General features: G+C 39.9%; 1 protein-coding gene and 1 long non-coding RNA gene across 3 annotated transcripts in view; both read right to left on the bottom strand.

The window, feature by feature from the left end:
• The window catches only part of LOC116650747 (uncharacterized), a 28473-nt gene that overhangs the window by 6112 nt on the left and 4501 nt on the right, over window positions 1-17860 (bottom strand). For both annotated transcript variants that reach the window (XR_004303800.2, XR_004303799.2), the window contains exon 2: window positions 7215-7329. This is a non-coding gene — a long non-coding RNA (uncharacterized lncRNA). The remainder of the gene's footprint in view (window positions 1-7214; window positions 7330-17860) is intronic.
• LOC6631128 (dynein light chain roadblock-type 1) lies at window positions 3980-4517 on the bottom strand. Its single transcript, XM_002053468.4, has one exon. It carries the CDS (start codon window positions 4415-4417, stop codon window positions 4112-4114), a length of 306 nt encoding a protein of 101 aa, XP_002053504.1. The 5' UTR covers window positions 4418-4517; the 3' UTR covers window positions 3980-4111.

Consider the following 17860-nt stretch of genomic DNA (forward strand, 5'->3'; position numbering starts at 1 on the left):
GCCCGATGCAATCTTGTTGTCTTAACCGCGTTTACTGACATCTTGATGTTTCGATTGCTCGATTTTGAATGAAATGCTCCGCGTTGCATCACCCGCTCTTCAGTTTAATGCGCTATTCCGCATATTGTGACAAGCGGTTGAAATTGAATTGCAATCTTTGATTGGCCACATGCTGAACCCAGTGCCCTCCCTTAACAAGTTGTTGGATTTACCGGTGCTTCATTTTATTAGTTCATCGGCAATCAAATCAATTTAAATTTTAGCCACTTTGCCTTATTATATTTGGAGTACTTTGAGTTGACCGCTACCAGTTTTAAATAATGGCTGGGATAGGGGAAATCCGAATTGGTCGCAATGTAACCTTTGCCGTTTTATCCACTTATAATGTTTTTATGCTTTTGTGAAAATGTGTATAAAAGGCGAAAGAAAGCATTTCCGTAACGAGTCGATCTCGGAATCTATTGAAACTTGGAAATGAGAAATCAATAATTTTGTTTGATATCTTCTTCTATTCTCATAATTTTCGGATAGTTTTAGGGATTTTATAAAAGGTTTATTATATATAGGTTATCTTATATCATATAAAGTTAAAGGACATTTCACTTTTTGGATATCTAAAGCCTCCTGCATTTATTTATTCACACATATATAATGGCTATAAATACAGAAGCTATTGAACTATACATTTTGAATAATGTGGCGCAGTGGGAAGAAGAAGCACTGCCGCAGAGAAAAAAGTTCGAATGCTCTTCTAGTCGAGCACACCCGACTATAGCCCCAGTACTTGTTTATCTTCGCGCTCTTGTGCTACTGAATGCAGCAAGTGCAAAGGTCAAGTTTGAAGAATAGCTTGGTAAGAAATCTCTTTCTCATAATCTCCAGAAAAGGCAGTAACAGAACAGCCCAATAAAATTGTGGTACAATATGAACTGCATGTGGGATACAGATAACTAAAATGTGATCTAAAAAGTGAGGCATTCTGTTAACTGATTTTGATATTTCTGCCCATATGATATTAATTACTGCTCAGCCATTAAAAAACATGATTTAACAAGTACCAAATTTCTTAAGTCCAAAGACTAAAAAAAGAGAACAATTAAATTTTCGGAAAGAAGGGTTTTTATGCATGTATGCGATTTATATATGCCGTTTAACATATGCGGAAAGAAAAATCTCTGTTAGTTTGCAGAACAACTCCAAAGGAGTAACAGTGGCAGTCAAACCGCACAAGCAGTGACTGCAAAACCAACATTGACATAGGCGCATAATGACCAATAGATGGCGCATGCAACATGCTGCTGCCATCTATTGCATGACAGCTGCAACTGATGAAAATTGTGTATGCTTTTCGAAGGGAAGCAAAGCATAATGGGTATATTCCAGTCGTGTGTTTTATTTATTGACACCTTCAGTCTTTTCGCCAATTTGTTTCATTTGTATTGCTTTTAATCTGTTGAAGGTTTCTTCTGCTTGCCATCACTCTTTTGTATGTATGTCTGTTGGGTCATTCACTTTTCGCTGTTATTTATAAATTTGACATTTTAACATTTTTTTTGTAATCATTTTTCAATATTTTGTTTCAACTATTTTTGTACTCATTGAGTTGTTCCTATTATTGAGGCTAGTGTAGTGTTTTTACTGCTTCACCTCGCTTGTTAGTCCGACGGTCCGTCCGTCCGTCCGCCCGTTCGACTGTTTCTAAACCAACAAAATGTCTGTAAGGCCTCCACCGCTGAACGTGGACGACGTCTGCGCCGTTGCAAGTCTCAACTGAAAATGTTTGGTGGTTGAACGAGTCGGAAAAAATTGAACATTTCATCGGAACGGGTTTGGGTAGGGGTGCACTGAGCAAGACCGGACGGATTGCTCAGCTGTGGCGTTAGTAAGTTATTATATATTTATATGGAAAAAAATAACAGTTGCGAGAATAAATAAAAATTTGCTAAAGGAGTTCAAATTTGACAAAGCTCGAAAGTATTCATACTTTTCATATAATTTTAATCATTTTGATTCCTAGCATGTTTTCCTCAGTGTAGGAGCAGGGGCAGAGCCAGCGCCAGCCAAAATGGGCTTGGCCTGCTCATTTGAGTGAGAGGATTTCTGCTGCTCATTTAGCTCTGTCTCAGTCTCCAACTCCATCTCTGTCGCTCACCTTGTCTGGGTTCTTTTTTATATTTAGCATTTGCTTCTTGTGGCACTCACTTAAATCCCATTTCTATGGATTTTCGACGTTTGAATTAACTTAATTGATTTCTTGCAGGCTCGTGATTGCAGCAGCTACGATATTTTTTTGAGAAATTCTATTTATAGTAAGTGTATGGACCAGAATATATTATGAGATTTTCTGGAAAGCTAGAATCTAGCTATTAGGTTAATTTGTAAGCTATGGCTTTATTCTATTTAAATTTATTTACAAGTTTATTAATTAATTTATATATTATACAAAATAATGGAATCGTTCATATATAAAGGAATTCATACAAAGGGAGTAGAGTACGGATGTTATGCCCACATATAATTAGCTTAAATATTAAAATTGTTTGTCCTTCTACGGGAAATTGTGTAAAATAAATACATTTCAAAGTGTCTGCTCATACATAGCTGTATGGCAGCTGAGGTCTAGATCTGCGGCCCTTCCTTATAAGTACGACACGCTTAATATATGTACATATATGAGTCGTGTTTGTTTGTTGTTGGATTCCATGTTGCAGTGGCACTTTGGGTTTGTCGCACAACTTAATTAAATTCATAGAGCAGATCGCACTGTGCTGAAAACTAAATGCATGTGGCGTGAACACGCCCCGGGGGACGCTAGAGGGACGGAGGGGGATTCAGGAGTCAAGGATATGTGTGAGCCATTATCCTGCAAGCTTGAAATTCAAGTTAGGCAGAGAAAAACGTTTTATTTGAATATAATTCCCAGTGTTTCTAATTTCTATATGAATTATGAATGCCCGCCGAAACCTTTGTGGGGGGAAAGGAGTTCCACAGACGAGTTCTTAAAATGAAGTTGTCAGCAATGGTCCATGGATTAATTGAATTTTACGCTGCATAAAATGAAGTGCGCACTTCTTGACGGGCATGCAGGATGAGCTCGACCTTGCCACCAAGGCAGAGTTCACAATAGATAGGGAGAGACCGAGACGAAACCGAGCTATATTCAAGGAAGTTTTGCAGTTACATTTCTGTACAAATTTTTATTTATTTCTTTATCATGTATGTACCACAGAACGGCCCAAGACAATGGACAACTGCTTCGAGATAGCAATGGAAGAAAAAGAATGGACGAACAGCTATGGGAATGGGTTTAGAAATGGAAAATGGATAAGTACAAAGCGCACCCCAGGAGCGTCTTCATCTGCCCCTGCGTCGTGGTGATTATGGCGTTGCCGAGTCTCAGCGTAAAAAAAGGCTAGATAAGTTATTGTAACGAGCGAGCAACCCCTGCAAGGGCCTAGGGCTGTAAAAATAGGACAAGTTCACGCACACACACACACACATACGCACACACACACAAATATATGTATATATACCCTCACTCAGTGTGGAGGGTGCGCCGTTAAAATGAGTTACGAGCTCTGCCATTTTAAATTAAAATAGCAGCCAGCATCCATTGCGGCAGGCAAGATGGAAATGGCAAAAAGAAAAAAAAGAAAAAGGCAAAAGGAAAAAGGTCAAAGGCCATTTCAACCCCAAGTTTGTCTACAAAATGGTCATGTTGACAGAAGTAAATCTTTTGAATTATCGCATTAGATGGCCGCATTCTCATGGATAAATTTATTGGCCGCTGCCCAATGAAGCCATGCCATAAATAATGTCCATGTCACTTGGGTATTATAGAGGATTTTCGGTCTGCATATCGTATTCTATCTTATTCGTATTGTTGATTCAAGCATTTTATTCCGATTCATCCAGGGTTCAAGTTCAACTGAACACTGTAAAAATAATAAACTCAATAAAAACATAGAGACAACAAGAATTCCATATAAATATATTTATTTTTTAATTGTCAATTTAATTCACTGGACACCCGAACACAAATACTTGAACCCAGCATTAAACCTGGAGAGCAAGCAACAAATTCAAATGCAAAACATCGATATTTTCCTTTTTACTGCAACACGGTTATAGTAAACAGCTCTTCTGGCGCGACGAGATATTCAAATTTGCGTGTTTGCACACGCAGATAGCACAGTTTGTTTGTCGGATCCAGATCCCGGACGGCGCTCTGCACTATGCCGACCAAAATGCCATTCATGTGCTTCACAATGCCCTGGGCACTGGTATTATCGAAAGAGGTGGCCGCCACATTGCCGGTGGTGTTATCAGAGACCACATAGCCCAGTGTATTCTCAGCTGTAATGCGATCCGTGTTGGCAGCGTGTCTGTGGATCACATCCTCCAGCACGCGATTCATTGTGGCTCAGCTTATTCACCAGATTTTGGAAATTTTTATTGATAATATAAATATTCAAAAATATTGTTGCCTATGTTTTCAATGTGAGATTTGTTGTTAAACTGAAACCTAGAAACTCGGCTTAACATAGCTGAGTAGAGATTTTAAAAGCCTACTTAGTTTTTATTATTCTGAATTCTTCAATCAAGACCCCGTTCATTTAATTAATATGTACATTTAGACATATGATAAGCCTTATTATTCTTAGCCAAAAATATTGCAATTCTATTGCAATTTATATAAGAAACGTTATGCCATTCAAAAGGTATCTCTGGTTGTCTCACAAGTATTTTGAAATATTTCCATTTATCTATCTTGAATTTTATTATGCATAAATGCCATTGAACTTGTCTGGGCTGCTCTGAGGTCAGCTCAAATTACGATACAGAATTGATATGAACGTTGGATCGCGCCGGCTCAAGTGGTCGTGTGGCTGCCACTGTGGTTGCTGTTGAGACCGCGCCCCCAATCTCTTTGTGTAGCCCACAGGCCGCCTCATCAAGCGTTTCTCATTTCATTTTCATGCGCATTTAATGGCGTCTGTTATTGACTTTTAACGAGATTTCCACTTCAGCCCGCCCGTCGACTCCATTGCGCTTTTTAATGTACATTTATTTTTAGACGATGGCACGGTCCGAGTTCCTTCCTGAGTTCCAAGTGCCTCGCCTCTCGCCTCCCGCTTCACCAGTGTCGCCGCTCATCAGCAGCTAATTGAGTTTTTGACTTTGAACCGCATTGCTCTGCTGGCGATTGGCCCAGGTCATTGACTTGCCAAGAAGCGGCTTTAATTGCGATTAGCTTAAAGAAATCCACAAGCAGCCAGCATAAATCAAATGCCTCAAGTCGCAAATAGCCATATTTAGTTAGTTCTCGGTCTAAGCTGGGCCAATGCTCATCTGTATTCAGGGCTCTACACATTTTGCCGGCCAAGTGCTTGTCGGACAAGACCAGCGAGTGCATATGCAGATCCCCCGACTGACGGCAAGCCCAAAATGGCCACTTGAGCACCCACAACGACCATAAAACACTTTTGGACATGTTGTTGTGCCAACAACAACAATAATAACAACAACAACAACATCAACAACAACTCAAATGTGTTTTTCCCAGTGTTGGTCAATAAAATGTGCATAAATTTTGGTGCCATTCAACGGCCAACTGAAACTGAGTCCGGCGCTGAGTTTGGTGGAGCCACTCATTTAACGGCTCGCAGCCAGGACCAAACCCGTTCCAAGCCTAACAAATATGAACTATGGTGAAAAAACAAATTATATTAATGAAGAAAATAAATACATTTTTATTGAGAAGTTCCAGTTATTCAATATTATTTGGAAGCATCAAATTTCGAAGAGCCAAAAAAGTATTGTCTTAGATGCGGATTTGAATACCTGGACGGGGCATGTGATATATTGGCAAGAGATATTTAAAATGCACATTTATGCAAGAGTAAGAATAAATATTGTTTCACAATACTTGCTTTGATTTGAGAGATTCGCTGATTATAATAAATGTATTTAATTAATAAATAATTATCCTTTAACAAGCAAGTCAGCCTTACAGTCTCGAGGGGAGCTTATTTATTTTTAAGTTAAATTTTCTTATTTTTATTGAGTAGTTTAATCCCATTGTACACTGGCTTCTCTCTGCTGGCGATTCGTGTGGCTCTGCTGACCCGCTGGAGTTTGATATATGGCCGCCAAATGCAAAACGGCAGATTTGTATGCCGTGGTGCGACGCTGGGGATTTGGTTAGTTGGGCCGAGCAAAATGAATTGTGTGTTGGGCTTGAATTTGTGTTGCAGCACGAGTATTACAGCCATTTGAAACTATGCAAAATCCGAGCTCGTAAATTGCCAGAAGTGCAACAACAGCATATATCGCCTGCCAGCCGCCGCATTGTATGCGCTTATCTGTGGGGTCTGTGTGGCCTGTGGCAAGCAGCATGGTGTTGCATTTGCGTCTGGCGGGGATTAGACGGCATCGCTGCTCGCTTATCGAAAGCCCAAATAGTTCAACATAATCCAGTGCTCATAAATCATTTAATTAGATCGGTATCAAGGCGGGCGCATCACTCCACCGCCAGCAGAACCACTCGAATGGCGATGGGTCAGAAGGCTCGACAATGGCGGACGTAAATACATAAATAACAAATGTAGACGCACCGCTCGAAGTTCTTTTGTTAATTACCTAAACCAACACACGCGCTCAAAAATTGAATTAAAACTCACATAAAAGTCGCTTTTCCTGGGGGCCGCAGAACTTTCCCTGTTACATTTACCGCTTCCAGAATATGCAAATGAGTCTTTGAGTATTTTATGCCACTCGCTTTGGCTCGAGATTCGTTCAGACCTCGAACCGGGCTCGGTGAACGCCCAGCGGTCAGCCGGAGGCCGCACTTCACCTACATTTGTATCTGTATCTGGTTCTGCTTTTTTGTCGTTCTTGTGTTTTGGGCTCAGCGAAAGGGCAACATGCCACACATGGCACAAATTGGACGGCACGTCCGTTCTACCCGCTCTTTCAGACCAGTGTCCCAAATATCCTTTGCCTCAGTTCCCCCACAGACACACTGACATACATCCATGCTGTGCTAGTTATGGGCTCAACTCCACATATCATCAACGCAACAGAGTCCAGTTTCATTATATACACGCACACACACTCACACATTCGCAGAGTAATTTATAATACATATACAAGGACTCATAAATAAGGGGCCACACTCACATTTATTCATATATATGTGGACTGGCACTCACCTAAATGAATTTTGAATTTTTAATGCTCATATGTTGTACATTTTTTTGACCACTTCGTCCAGGGTGGTAGTCTAATTGCATCTGTTAGTTGGTTGGGTCTAGATGTCTGCGTCCTCTAATTAAAAAAAAATTTAAGGAAAATGTGTTAAATTAAGGTTTAGTTTTTAAATTTAAATCACATTGGTTGAATATATTCTTCTTCTGTAACATTCACAATATTAAAGAGGGTCAAAGAAAATAATATGAAATTAGCCCTAGGCGAGTCTAATGAAGAAGAAGGAAATGTTATATATATATATAATATTCAATACAAATTAAATTTCAAATGATACTTTTAAAATACGTTTGAATATTTTAGTTATGACTAGGAAAGATTCAAGCTAAATATGATTCAATTCTTTGCAGCACTTGGTTTTCTTTTTATTGAACATAGAATTTATTCGTAAACCTTTGCGCCATTTCCCCATGCTTTTTATATAAGTGAACCCCCATGAATTGGTTAATGAGTAGTAAGTACCCTTATAAAAGCATTGTTAGGCCCAATTATGATAAAATATTCAATTATTATTTTCACTCTTCAATTTCACCAATTTCACTTGTATAAATGTTGTTTTTAGAAAATATCTTGTCTTAAGTTGTTGTTCCACTTTTCGGCTCGCACTCTGTTTGTGTATTTGATTTTTGTAAGTTCCAGGTTTTTTTTTTTGGCTGTTTCATTTTCTCACGCATTACTTCACACAATAAAAACGAATTATTTATTCAGTTGATTATTCAGTGGGGCAATTAAATATCATTCGAATGTTCATTCAATATTCAATCTTGAGCAATAGCTTTCGATACGTGAGTTTAATGCGCGCTTGTAAATAAATATGTTCAACTGGACAGTTTGTGCGAGGAACTAAACGATTTGCCATTAGCACATAATTTCAACATTTTATTAACAGATTTTGCATGAATCGCGAATAAAATCAATTGAAAACAATAAAAACTGTGAAAATACTGCAGCCGCTAAACGAAAGTCCCATTGACAAATGACATTATTTGCGGCGCAGATTTATTTTATTGACTTCTAAATATCAACTAATTTAAGACAGTTATTTAGAAGAAGCGAGACCTCGTATGCAAATGTCGGTGGTCCCTAATTTATACAGCTCCACGCCCACTTTGATCTTGCCTATAAGTTTCTTATAAATCGTGGCGAGTAGAGGTTTGAACACAAGGTGCAAAACTGCGCGTTTAAAATAAATCTTTGAAATGAAATTAAGCAACTCGATGCGACTCGTTTCGCGCATGCCAAATGGCTGCAAAATAAACAGGGCATAAATTAAAATTTATTTCGGCAAGAGTTCTTGATAAAATCTAAGAAATCTTTTTATTTTTTACTTAAAACATGAACTGACAAAAAATGTATAGTCAGTTTTATATGCCAGAAGGTGAGAGATTTTTATTTCTGTTGGCTTTTTTTTTTTGCTGTTTTTGTTGTGTGTAAACACAAAGACGACTTACAAAACAAAGGCAGGCACAAAGGGAACACGAAATGAACAAAAAAGACGTATTCAAAAGATAAATTTCTTAATTTAAATTCAGACCCCAACGCTGGGTTGCCAACGAGTCGAGTTTTTGGGTTGAGTTTTGCCCCTCCTCAAAGCCAGAGAGGGGAGGAGTGAATAAAAATGGTTTTCATTTCCGTTACAAATGTTTTCAATTTGGTTGGAGATGAGCGCACAGAAGAAGAAGAAACATGAATCCCAAAATTCAATTTTCAAACGTTTTATTTCGACAACATTTTGATTTAGTCCCGACCCGTTTTGAATATTTTACGCATTTGGCTTTCGATTTTCTCGCTTTTCGTTTCGTTGTTGTAACTATGAAATATTTATTATTCAAATTTGACTCTGGCATGGAACCTAAATCAAGCGACAGGCTCATTCATGCAATACACTCGCACACAGCACGCCCAAGAGATACAGATACAAATGTAGATACTCGCACAGATGCAAAAACAGATACTCTTACAACATGCGTTAGCTGTTCTTCCATCTTATTTTTTCGTCGCATGATTTAGTTGCAGTCATAAATTCAATTTTAAGCTTTTTAGGTATTTCGTTTCGTTCCATTTGAGCTCTCGACTGAATCTCGCTGCCAACTGGCTCCGGTTGTGGGGCTCTGGTCCGGGGTTCGGGCCAAGATAAACACTTGACAACGTGCTAAGGCCAACAACTGGCAACGCGATAAGCGCATAAATAAAGCCCCGGTAATAAATTCAGCGTCAGTTCTGACACTACCAAAATGCCGTCGCCATTGCCACTGCCATGGCATCCAGGGTGCCCAGGGAGACCACACGCCCTATCCAACTAACTGCACGAGATGTCAACTAACACACCGACCAAGGGCCATAAATGCATAAAGTGGACTGTACTAGGCTTTTTTAAAATGGTTTTCATATTTCAGTTAAATGATTTATTTGAGTTGCTTTAACAGCGGAAATATTACATTTTTCTGATTTGTATAAATAAATATATGTCTCATTCCACAATCTTAAGTTTTATAAGTCTAAGAGATAAATTGTGTTATTTTTGATTTCCAAATATTACAATGTATGAAAGTTTTTTTTTCACAAAAATGTCAATCAGTTTCTAATTAAGTATTAGGATTAAAAAATAAACAATAAAGACGTAAATATGTTAGACTAGTTTACAAATAATACAAAATGTATATTGAAAAGTGAGTTAGTATTTATAAAAACAATAATTAATTTAAGCTTTTAAATTAAAAAATAAACTTGTGCCAGCGTAGCTCAATCGGACTAAGAAGCGTAAGGTCTCCGGCTTACATCTTCATTCTTTTATAAAAAAGCAATAAGAGCTTAAAAAAAGTTTTTAAAAAGGTCAACAAGCCGTCGCTTTTTAGCAAAAGACACACAAATAGCACATAAGCCAACAGGGACCTTAGACCTATTCAGCTCATCAGTTTTCTGAGAATTTCTTTACACAATCCCTTTAAAATTTCTCCATTTGTGTGCCGCTAATGAACGCAAAGAATCTGTCAGCTGGGCAACTGAGCAACTGGTCAGCTGTCCTCCAACTGCTCACTGCGCTTACGATGTCCCGTAATTGCCTGGCAGGACACAGAGAAATTATGACGTGCCTGTGACGGGGGCAGCAACTAAGGGGAGAGAGAGGCAGGACAATGCAAAAATGAAAAAGAAAACTGGCGGAATAGGATGAAAATCATGCGGCAGCAATTCACGGCAATCAAACGGCGCGGAACACGAGTGCAACGTAAAAGGTTTGTAAAAGGATGCGACGCGCTGCGTCCACAGCGCAGTGTGAGTGTGTAAAGTCCATTAAAAGGACATTCCACGTAACCGATCCGTGTGGCACTTGGTGTGGCAAATGGACTCTCGCTGCAGGCAGGCAGCGCCACATGCGGCCCGGACGCGAACAGCAGCCAGGATGAGGACGTGTCCTGGGTGCTTTGTTTGTTTTTCAGTGTGTGTGTATGTTTTTTTTTTTTCATTTCTTACACTTTTTGCTCTGCTGTTTTCATAATTTTGAAAAATTGAAACTCGTGTGACCGACACCAACTCGACCCGTTCAGGTCGCCGACTCCTCGCTGGCTGCGACGGCAATGGCAACGGCAACAGCATTGCGTGCAATTACATGAGCCTGTGCCGGTCATAAATTGCATCCTTTGCAGGCTTTCACGCGCGGCATGCCAAAGGAGTTGGCATTGCCCGACCAGGGGGTCCTAAAGTCTGACTTCGGTTGCCCAAGTGGTCGAGTGGGCATGTTGCATGCGGCATGTGGATTGCTGCATGTGCTGCACACGCAAATTCCTGTTGCAGCCCCGTGTAAGTAGCTGGCAATGGCCACATTTCATGTCGTGTTTACACTCACTTCCCGTTCAACCCATCGTCTGCCCGTCCACTGCCCAGAAAGAGGGCAAGCATATTAAAAACTTCAATTAATGCGATCCGTTCGCGTCCGCCAGCCCTGCTGGCAATTATGATGAGTACGGCGGGCCAAGTGCTTGGTGCGACAAGTTCCAGTTGCTGATTATTTATATTATTAAGTTTATTTTTTTTTTATAAATAATTTTTTGTAATTTATCAGCTTACCTTTTCCTGCATTTAACTACAGCCAATTATTTGGACCCATAAACTGTGCACTGAGCAGAATTACGACACTTGTAAGGCACATTTCAACATTAGAGGGCCTCATAAAAATGGACTCGCATAAGTTTATCAAATATTTTATAAATAAGACTAACAATTACATTAGAGCCCTACAAAAATCTAAAATAATATTATATTATCTCTAGGTCTCTATGGGTCCCGAACGCCACTTTACTTTTATATAAAGGGGACCTTTCTCTATTCAATTTTTCTTGAGGTACACTCAGTTTTAATCTGGCTAAGGCCCAAATCTTTACCAGAACCACTTCAAATTCAGTTCGGTTTCAGTTTTTTGACCCAATTAAAATGCATATGGAATTTCGTGGCAGTTTCCAATTTGAATTAGCCAATTAAATGTTTATATACCTAATTACCGTTGCGGGCGTCGACGCCAACGCCCCAGACAACAGCCAACAGTCAACAGCAACAATAACAAACCGAAAAGCTGACGCCGGCGGCCGCCTGGGCATTATTCAATTAAAAGTTGTTGTGTTTTTTTTTTTTCGTTTTTGGCACGCACTAAACCCCATAAAAGTCATAAAGACCCGCATAAAAACCATAAAATGAAAATGAAAAGAATCTTAAAATGAACACAAAAAAAAAACACAAAGTAAGTAGAATTAATGAATAGTGAAATGACAAAGGGAGCGGGTGGGCGGGTATTCTTAAGAGGCCAGCAAAACTAGCGTAGTGCTGATATAAATTAAACAAGTTTAAGGTGTTTTTGAGGTGCCGCGGCTCCAGTTGTAGGCCTAGAACATTGATTAATCTTAAGTGTGAGAGGGGCCTCTAGATAGGGGGACCAACGCTCGCAACATGTTGGCCTCAGCAGAGGAAAAGAACTCAACTCGCGCGCACAGTTTCACTCAAAGAAAAGGCGAGTGAAAAGGCATGAAATGAACACAGCTCGTGGTTGGGGCGGAAAAATCGTGCGATTTTCTTGGGCCCCCGCTCTGCTGCTTCTGCTTATTTCAATCAGTGCACAACAACAATGATTTTTATTTTTATGCGCCAACGTAACGATCTCGTTTCCACTTACTTAAATCTACATTTTAACTGCCTGGCACATTTTATGTCCCATTCTGGCAGCCGTGCGAAGTCGGCAGATGCGCGCGCGAGAGCTTTTTCTTGTTGTTGTAGTTGAAAAAGCGCCCTGAAAAAAGCGCCAAAGAGAGCGAGCGACAAACGCACGAGTGTGCGTAAGAGGGGTTGGCTGGAGCGGTGTGAAATCTTTGGTCAGTACTGGCCAGCACACACTAATTAAATCAATACTAATTAATGCACGCAAACATCATTAGGCTGCATTGGCAAACAAACAAACATGCAAATGCCTAGGGGCCCATGGACTCATGGGTAGTCAGAGCGGGTAAGGGGAACTCAAAAAGAGCGCGTCGGTAACTGCAAACAATTGAGCAACATTCAGCAAACGATTATGAGGCCATCTCAGTCGCACTTAAATCGGCCATAAACGACGACAGTTATGGCTACAACAACGGCCACTTCGCCGGCGACGTCGGCGCGCTGCCGAAGAGTCGAAGAGCGTGAGAAAAGCAATTCTCACGAATGAAATCAGAACGAGCTGTGTATCGATTATGCTCAACTGGCGATTTACTTGTTTTAATGCGAGAGACACGTGGCCCTGGCACAGGTTCATCGTTGAGCGCGTCGCCTGCGAGAGCGAGAGAGAGCAGCAGCAGCAACAGCGGCAGCAAACCAGTCAGGGCCTAATGCGCAGCCATTAGGGTGCGCAGTTTCGCTCTCTTCGCAGCGCACATACGCTCACTCTCTCTGTCGCACTATCTGTCCCACTTGCGCACGCCATTTGCTTTGAGTTATCGTTATGGCCGTTATGGCTTCCGTATGCGCGTCGTTGTCGTCGGCAGCGCTGTCGCAGCGGAGGCGTGGCCTAGCGTGGCAGTAGCGTTTTGCACTGGGGTTTTATGTCCGTTTTATGGCTCATTTTCGGCGTCCGTCGGAGCAACAGCAACAGCAGCAGCAGCAACAGTAACTGAAACTGGGCTCTGAGCGTTGCCATCGCCTTTGCCGTCGCTTTGGCGTCGGTGAAATTGTTTGTTTGGATAATTATTTGGATTGTTATTAGATTGTTGCAACAACTATAAAAATGCTATAAAAAATATTTTTATTTCTCTTTAAATGATTTTTAGTGGCCATTTGCCTGCCATTGCTCGTTGTGTGGTGACAAATTGCCCCAAGATGATGCGTCTAATCACCGACTTGGCCCATCAAGCAGCACAGTGTGATTTTTTCTCGGGTTTTGTGTGCTGTGTTTTTGGCCTCATGAAACAAAAGGCAATTTGTCTGCGAGCTTTGATGGGTTGACAGACGCATCGCTGATGAATTGTAAAATAATTGTTAGGTTTTCGAGCAGACGGAAATCTTGACTTACAGTAAATACATATGTGAGTTGGGATTTCAAATGGAAATGCTTTCTTTAATTTAAATATAATTGAACCCAACCGCGTATATTAGATCCTAAATTGTGGATACTGTGCTTATGTTATCTAAATTTGTCGAATGGGTACTCTCGTTATTTTCTATCTTCAACTTATAGATACTATACCATAGATAATAATAATAATAGATTCATTATTAGTAAAATGGCTTCTTAAAAATTTATTTGACTTTGTAAAATAGATTAAATTTTGCAATCAATGAATGTAGGTAACACAAAATGTGGAACAATATGTTGAAAAAATAATATTGACATTAAAAAATAGAAAAAACACTAAGTGTTTCTGGATATTTTAGTTAAATCCATTTTATAAATTTATTTTAGAGTTTAAAATTTAGATATTTAGAGTTAAAATATATATGCTTTAAATATGTTTAGGTGAATTAGATTAAGCAATTGCAAATTTTAGATTTACATCAATAGCAAATTGGATTTGATTTTTTGGTTGTTTTTGATTATCCCATTCGCATATGTATTTATTTATACTTTTTTCATTCACCGCAACATAATTCTTCAGTTCAAACCGAAAAAAAAGATGAAATGAAAAGAGAAGAGAATTAAACAAAAAGCATTTTAACGAAACTGTCACGACTGCGAACGTGAAGTCCGTGATTGGATTGCCCAATAAATGTTTATCGAACGGGCCACAAATGCGCATCTATCTATGAATGTTTGGCATGTCTGCCGCGCTCAATTGGGAGTTTTTATAAAGAAAACATTCCACTACCAGGTCCCCAGTTGCCAGTTCGGTGCTCCCCCTCGGCTGGCAGTGGCTGCGAGAGACAAAAGACACGTTTTCTGGAAGGGACATTAATGAAGAAAAACCAACAATAAAAATAAGAAGCAACAGAAAAAAATGGCTGCAAAAGTTATTTTTATGAAATTAATATTGACTGGCCCAACTGCCAGCTGAGTTTGTCGGATCGCTGGGAATTGGTAATTAAAATAATAAAAGCAATTTTGCTTCTTATTATTTTTTTTTTCTGCTGTCGCCTTTGGAATTTTAATGAAAAAGTCGCATTTTCGGTCTGCCTTATAAACTCTGCAGCGCGACATTCTTAATGAACATTGGGAATGTTTTTTGTAAACAATTATCAAAAATATTTCTTATTTTATGCGTTTTTAAGCATTCACCCCGCTCCCGGCCCGCTCGATCTACCCGATCAATTTCTTTTTAATTGAGTCGCTTTAGACTTATTTGTGAATGCATGGGCATCGGCACCGCCCATATCCAGAGCAGCCACACATATATATGTATACAAATGTCCATCAGCAAGAAGCCCCCTCCTTCCTCAAGCTGGCAGCTGTTCGTCGGCTTCCTCGCCCGTTTTTCCAAAATTGTCTACCTCTGTTTGGTTCTGGCTCTTTGAATTTATGTTCATTTCCAATGTTTTCTTTTTTGTAATTTCTTTTGAAAATGTGCGACTTGTCATTCAACAAATTCCCGCTCCCACACCCGACTTGCAGCACGTTGTCTTTTCATGTCATTCCACTCGCTGGTCACCGGTTGCCATCGCCATTTGGCACTTTTCCTCTTCTGCTTTCCTTAATTATCTGTTTTCTCAATGCCATTTTTTATGTTGCACCTTTTGATTTGTGTCACCTTGTCGCTTGTCGTTTTTGTATCTCTTATTTGTTTTCTTTTTTAATGGTATATGTCATACTTGTTTTTTTAATTGCTATTTTTCCCAATTTTTTGTTGGTGTAGCATCATTTACGTTTAGCAGTTGCGCTTTTTCAAGGTTATTCCCGGAGTGCTGCTCAGTAGAGCAGTAGACGATGGGTATTTCAGATGTCAAGCACTTGCTTTTAGCTATACACAAGCAAGTCTAGTCAAGTCTTAAGCAAGAGTTCATAGTAGCGATTAATATTAATCAAAAAACAAAGGTTTATCATAAATTGATAATAATAATAATATTGATCAGTAAATACCTACGTTAAGTGTTGTTCCGTTTATAAGGCGGACTTCAGCTATGATATGAGTTAGTACTATATATCGGTAATGTTAATACTGACTACAACATCAAGTTTACAATTACTTTAATAGAGGATAAATATATATCTATATCTATCTATAGGCAGAATATGATGCATTGATATTGATTGATTTTCTGATGAATTTCATTAGTACTCATATTTATTTTAGATCACAGCGCTGCGCCTCTTGGCCAATCAAGTGCATTTTAACGAATCGCAAGAGCAACAAATTACAGGTATTTCTCTTCAGCCAAAAAGAGACGAGCTGCATCGACGGCAACAACTTTCGTCAATTAAATTCACAGAGCTGCTGCGCCGGCTGGCGAGGTGGGGCGGGCGGCTTAGCTGCCCGCCGGCGAAATGATCCGTACGCCATTAAAGTCATTAAAGCCATTATTCGAGGAGTAAAACGTTTAAGTCAAAATGCATCTTCTCGACGGATTGGCCGCTGTGGACCGCAGCGACAAACGCACTCGTCGAGAGAAGGGAGAATGAGAAGAGGTAGGGTTAGGGGCGGTGATGGAGTACAGTGTGTAATGTTCTGCGCTCTTTCCGTGTGTTATTACGCGCATTTCAGCAAAAAGAGTTGCAATCGAGTTGATTTTGAGGAAACTTTTACATTTTTTAATTTATACGCAGTCAGGCAAGGCACTACAGTAGGCAGATGGGCAGCGGGGTAGCGGGGCAAGGCAAGATATGGTGGCCCGCACACATGCTATAATTTGGACAATTCTGGTGCTCAACGCGAACATTTGCTTAAATGAAATTATCGTTCAATAACCCATTGTTGTTGCTGCCGCTGCCTCCTGTGCCTGTTGTGGCATGCACCATCGATAATGGCCGGCCACGTATACGAGCTCCGCTCGCACATGCCCCCCACTCCTGGTAATATAATCCATTTGACTAAAGAGATACTAGTATAAGCACGAAGCTTGTAGGAAGCCCGGCACCATGCTCGAAGCTAGCGTCAGGTGTTCGTGTTAAAATGCCAACTAATTTCAGTGTTTTGGCCAAAAGCTAATGGCCTGGTCATTTAATCAATGGCCAGTAAACCGTTTAGCAGGCTGCGTCGACGCTTTTTGGGCCATATAATGAAAACAAAACCATTAAATACTTAATATGAGTTTTTGGTACAAAAACTTGTCGCAGGAACAAATTGACTGCACCGAACTTGAGCAGTGAGTGTTGCTGGGCAAAGGGGGCGTGAGGCGCAAGGCGTAGCCAGAGTGTTGTCCATTCCCCGGGTGAGCATATGCATCTAAGCATAGCCAAGAATGCACACGTTCACTCCCTGCACTCCGCCCTTCTCTGCGCTTCTCATTTGCCGCTTAGTCAGCGCAACGAATGTCAACGAATTTTATTCATTGCAGTTGTTGTTGTTGTTGTTAGCGTGACAACAACATAGCGAGTGTGGGTGTAAGTAACGATTTGTATGTCCATTTGTCTGCCCGTCTGTCTGCCTCTCTGTCTGTTTGCATGCGATTCGCTTAAATTATGATACTCGACAATGATAAAGTGGCAACAAACGTCACCAGACCAACTCACAATTGCTGTGGACCTTGTTTTTGTTGCTGTTGTTGTTGACGTACATTAAACGCCTCCGCAGCGAATGACTTGCTCTGACCCAGCGGCAGTCACAGCAAAAGCAATAACCATGCTGGAGCTCACCGAACAATGAAAAGGACGTGAGTCGCTAACTTTGTTATGGATCTATAGAAATGGTTGATCAAATCGCAACAAAAACTACAAAACAGTTGAAGCTGTTCTCTAGATGAAATTTATAACTATTTAATATATACAAAAACGTTGGCCAATCAAATACCAAAATGAACTCAATTTTTGCATTAATATTTTATTATATTGCATGCGATTTTATCGTCCCCATTAATCATTTTAAGGAGTACATAATATGCATATACCAATAAAATACTCTCAGTAACAAATACGAAATTTTCATTTTTCTTTGTATTGCAACCATAAAAGTTTTATTTACCATTCAGAAAATTATCTTAATTTTCT

This window comes from Drosophila virilis, chromosome 2 (genome assembly GCF_030788295.1).
Source record: "Drosophila virilis strain 15010-1051.87 chromosome 2, Dvir_AGI_RSII-ME, whole genome shotgun sequence".
NCBI lineage: Eukaryota > Metazoa > Arthropoda > Insecta > Diptera > Drosophilidae > Drosophila > Drosophila virilis.